This window comes from Salvelinus sp. IW2-2015, linkage group LG23 (genome assembly GCF_002910315.2).
Source record: "Salvelinus sp. IW2-2015 linkage group LG23, ASM291031v2, whole genome shotgun sequence".
Classification (NCBI taxonomy): domain Eukaryota; kingdom Metazoa; phylum Chordata; class Actinopteri; order Salmoniformes; family Salmonidae; genus Salvelinus; species Salvelinus sp. IW2-2015.
In genome coordinates this window covers 35,350,063-35,354,980 of record NC_036863.1, presented here as the reverse complement: position 1 = coordinate 35,354,980, position 4,918 = coordinate 35,350,063, and the positions used below count along the sequence as shown (strand labels likewise).

General features: G+C 36.6%; 1 protein-coding gene across 1 annotated transcript in view; it reads right to left on the bottom strand.

The window, feature by feature from the left end:
* The window catches only part of LOC111950098 (short transient receptor potential channel 7), a 15,122-nt gene extending 11,881 nt beyond the window's left edge, over nt 1–3,241 (bottom strand). The window contains exon 1 of the mRNA XM_023967453.2: nt 2,572–3,241. Coding sequence (XP_023823221.1) covers nt 2,572–2,963 — 392 coding nt within the window. The 5' untranslated portion in view covers nt 2,964–3,241. The remainder of the gene's footprint in view (nt 1–2,571) is intronic.
* Nucleotides 3,242–4,918: the final 1,677 nt, after the last annotated feature.

Here is a 4,918-nt window from a genome sequence, read left to right as displayed (position 1 = left end):
ATAAAAATTACAGACCTCTACATGCTTTGTAAGTAGGAAAACCTGCAAAATCGGCAGTGTATCAAATACTTGTTCTCCCCACTGTATGTAGATATGTTTGTTAGAAATAATAGTATACTTCCCTTGATGCTGTGGTGGAGGGTATACGCAGGTATACCCACTTATTGTTTCGGTGGGCATACTCATTTCTTAATAATCCCCACTGATGCATATCAAAGTAGTGTAGTGGAGGTATACGCCAAATCAATTAATAAGGCTGATGGAACAGATCAGAATATTTAGCTTAAAATGTTGATAAACTATTATTTCATCACATTTGCGGGAAAAACTTTATAAAATGTGCACTGCACATGCAAGCGGTTTCAAGGACAGAGGTTGAAATATCCGTTCGAAATTTTGAAAGAGGGAAGATCTAAAGATGCAACCACTATCATGGGTTGCTAATATGACTATGAAATGACAATGAAAGAAAGTTGAAAGAAAACCAATAGAACAGGAGAATGTATAAGAAGTCTATGTGAATGTATGAGGAAGTCTTTATAAAATAATTGCCGACACGTTTCTATGGTGGGATTTTGGCTATAGGCAACTTTGAAGCAAGATAAGACATGCCTCATAATATGAAGTAAAACGTCCAGGTCTCAAACAATTAATGGCTATATTAAGAAAAATATAGCCATGCTAATGATACGCTATGCCTACCAGGCAGAATGATATCATGATTATTTGCATCAATCCATTGGCCATCTGTTTTGCAAACTCCATCTCCTGTACTACAGAAACACTGCTAACTGACAACAGTGCTAGGTGCCTGACCACTTGAATTAAAGGTTAACTACACTGAAAAATCAAAATGTCTTTGATTTTTTTCCAGACATCAAGAGTGATCTTCTGAGGAAGCACTGAGTAAGCATTGTGCATTGTGGTTTAAGCATTGTTATGTATTATAAATTTTTTTTAAAGTGTGACATTAAAATAATTGGGATCGGTGTACCGTCCACGGGACAGTTATATTTACATTTAAGTCATTTAGCAGACGCTCTTGTCCAGAGCGACTTACAGTTGAGCTAACGTATGCTAATGCGATTAGCATGAGGTTGTAAGTAACAAGAGAATTTCCCAGGACATAGACATATCTGATATTGGCAGAAAGTTAAAATTCTTGTTAATCTAACTGCACTGTACAATTTACAGTAGCTATTACAGTGAAATAATACCATGCTATTGTTTGAGGATAGTACACAATTTTGAACATAAAGCTATTAATAAACAAATTAGGCACATTGGGCAGTCTTTATATAAAATTTTGAACAAAAATGCAATGGTTCATTGCATCAGTCTAAANATTTTCGACCAAACTTTACTTGGTCATACTTCCTCAATTCCCGACTTGGAAGACAACCATCTTCTAAACTTCAATGTCTAGTTGCAAGGGGTTAAAATAATTGGGATCGGTGTACCGTCCACGGGACAGTTACATTTACATTTAAGTCATTTAGCAGACGCTCTTGTCCAGAGCGACTTACAGTTGAGCTAACGTATGCTAATGCAATTAGCATGAGGTTGTAAGTAACAAGAGAATTTCCCAGGACATAGACATATCTGATATTGGCAGAAAGTTAAAATTCTTGTTAATCTAACTGCACTGTACAATTTACAGTAGCTATTACAGTGAAATAATACCATGCTATTGTTTGAGGATAGTACACAATTTTGAACATAAAGCTATTAATAAACAAATTAGGCACATTGGGCAGTCTTTATATAAAATTTTGAACAAAAATGCAATGGTTCATTGCATCAGTCTAAAWCTTTGCACATACTGCTGCCATCTCGTGGCCAAAGTCTAAATTCTACCTGGGCTTGAATAATACATTATGGCCTTTCTCTTACATTTCAAAGATGATGGTACAAAAAAAATACAAAAATAACGTTTTTCTTATTCTTTGTACTATCTTTTACCACATCTAGTGTGTTATATTCTCCTACATTCTTTTCACATTTCCACAAACTTCAAAGTGTTTCCTTTCAAATGATATCAAGAAAATGCATATCCTTGCTTCAGGGCCTGAGCTACAGGCAGTTAGATTTGGGTATGTCATTTTAGGCGAAAAWTGAAAAAAACGGGGCGGATCCTTAAGAGGTTTGAGCAAAAACCTGAATAATAAAGAAAAATCAGAAACCGTTGAATTTCTGACTCAGGTGACAGACTTATTTATCATTCAGTAGTAGACCTACTATTAGCCTACTTGCACAGTACAGCTTAGGTTGGCCTGACTATGAACSACAAATATGGGAATTATAATTGTAGGTAATTCAGAGTGTATGTCACTGTTTGTCATATCATTTTTCACACAGGGCGTATTTCCTTCGCTGAGCGGGCCGTTTGGGACATTTTCGGCWAAATTAGAGTATACCCACTWCACCAGGCACCACTGCACCACTGCCTTGATGTAGTGATGTTGAATGTAAAAACTGGCTCAACATACCCCACTCTCGGTAATATGATAACATTTCCTGATATTATTATGGTGGTTATTTACGGTATTGCCCAACAAGTGTCGCACTTACGTTTTCTGAGGTGAGTTGCTGTGATCGTACTCAGAATGATCCCACTGGCTGTTGAAATCGTGCAACCCGACATCTGAATTCCAAGGGATTTCTTTTACTTGAGACTGATATGCACCGTTGTGGTCCTCGTGTGTATTCATCGAGACGATTTGTTGGTCGTGATGGTCGGCGTCACTGTACACCGTGTTATCATACCACTCTCCTCTCGGATTCTGTCGTCGTCTGTACAAAGCATCTGGCAGAGTCATACATCGGGTTAAAATTGGGGGATTAAAAAACTGGGTGTCATCGACGACAGTGGATGGTAATGGTTGAGGATCAACCTCCCACTGCTCAGATGCGCTCTCATGACAGTCTCTATTAGGTGGGGAGGAAAGCGCTGCTGCCCTCATCACGAGTGTATGGCTCCAGGTGTCTTTACCTCTCGTCCAGTTCCAACAGTCTTCTAGTGGTTCTGAATAGAAAGATTGACCAACTAGTTACCCATAAAACACTCTTGAGCAGTCGCAATAAATTGACAGAGAAAATCTCTCTCTCTCTCTCTCTCTCTCTGCAATTGATATACGCCTAAATATAGAGTAGGCTGTAATCCAATTCAATTGGGACCTTTTTGTCTGTCAACCAGTGATAGCCTAATCAAAACGGGTTTTCAGTTTTCTTCAACTCTTCTCTGAAAGGCTTGACATAAACTCAACTCCTGTGTGATCTGTAGTGGAGTAGGTACCCATATATAACATGTCAGGTGCACTAATTGCCGTCTGTGAACTGCCAAATCTTCTCTGATGAATTAGGGCTGTCTATTAAATCCCAACATCCTGTTGGGGGGCTTTGATCCACTTCAAAGGCGCAAACAGGGCTGTTCTGTAGTGCAGCAGGTTGCACATTATGCTAATCTAATGTGACTGCACACCATCCAAGCTAAAAAAAATTGTCTTTGCCAGAAAACATAACTAATTTGTCCCTCAGCTTCCTCCTTTCTGCATTGAGGATTGAGAGATATTTCGTGGCTGAAGGTTTTATTTTAAGGATTTTTTACTTGAATGATGTGTGGTTGGGCCCTGATTTTGTGAGAATTCATAACAAATCATAATGTGTATGCAATCTTGCTTGCACCCATTCATCTAATTGTTTTCAATGGATTAGATTATAATACAAAAGATGTGCCTATKTGGGTTGCATATGCAGCTGTAATGAATAAAAAGCATTTAAGATGACAAAGAAAATATTAAGTACGGGATGTGCTGGGAAAAAACTGATCAACAGCAGAGTCCAGGTTATTATGGGACCCTCTGGTTTAGCCTAATCAATGMCCTTGCATGACCAATTAGATGTCAGGATTAATGGCTTTGAWTACTGGAGGAACACCTCTGTCACAGACAGTGCTGCTCCAGGAAATCCATTTCCACAAAACTAGAGTGAAAATTATATGTTTTAATGAGACAAAGAGTATCATAACATAAATGAAGGCTACTTAACATACTGAATATTAGATCTCTGGGCCATGTGAAAATGTATAATGTGTAGTGGTGGTATAGGTGGGGTTGTAAAGGGAACCCGTAAACTGACCGAATTTTGGTAACTTTCAAGGATTTCATGTAATTTATCACAAGACATCAAATCAAATGGTATTAGTCACATGCTCCACATACAGTGAAATGCTTACTTACAAGRGCTTAACAACAATGCAGTTCATGAGAGTTAAGAAAATATTTACTAAATAAACMAAAGTAAATATAGTAAAATAAAAACAACAATAATGAGGCTATATACAGGTTAGTCGAGTTATTKGAGTTATTAGTCGAGTTATTTTGTACATGTAGGTAGGGTGGCCCTTTCGGGTACTTCAGATTATCACAGGTGTCTGTAATTATCTCTAGTCCTTTGTGTGGCCTTGTCAAATGTATAAAATAAATTAAATAAGATGATTTTAAAATAAAAAATAGAATGACTAAGCTGTATAACATCTTAAATATAAACCATCAACTTAGTGAATATCATTAGTGTTTAATATGAGAGTTTAAGCATGAAATATAATTTATATATTTTCTATAGACTTATTTATTTGACTGTCAATATTATTATTATTATTTGTTTATGTCTTTGTTCTCAGTGTTTTGGCGCCAAACATGTGGCAGTTGTGAAAAAAGTCAATAGTTGGAAGAGTTGCAGACTTATTTGAAAATAATGCCATTGTTGATTAGAATATTTTTTCATTAATTAGGCAATTTTCTCTTGAACCATATGAACTATCCACTAGAAACACATGGACAAAATTGACACAGATATAACAAATAAATATTAATACTTAAAACAATTTTTTATTCAACTATAAATTACCATAGATTGC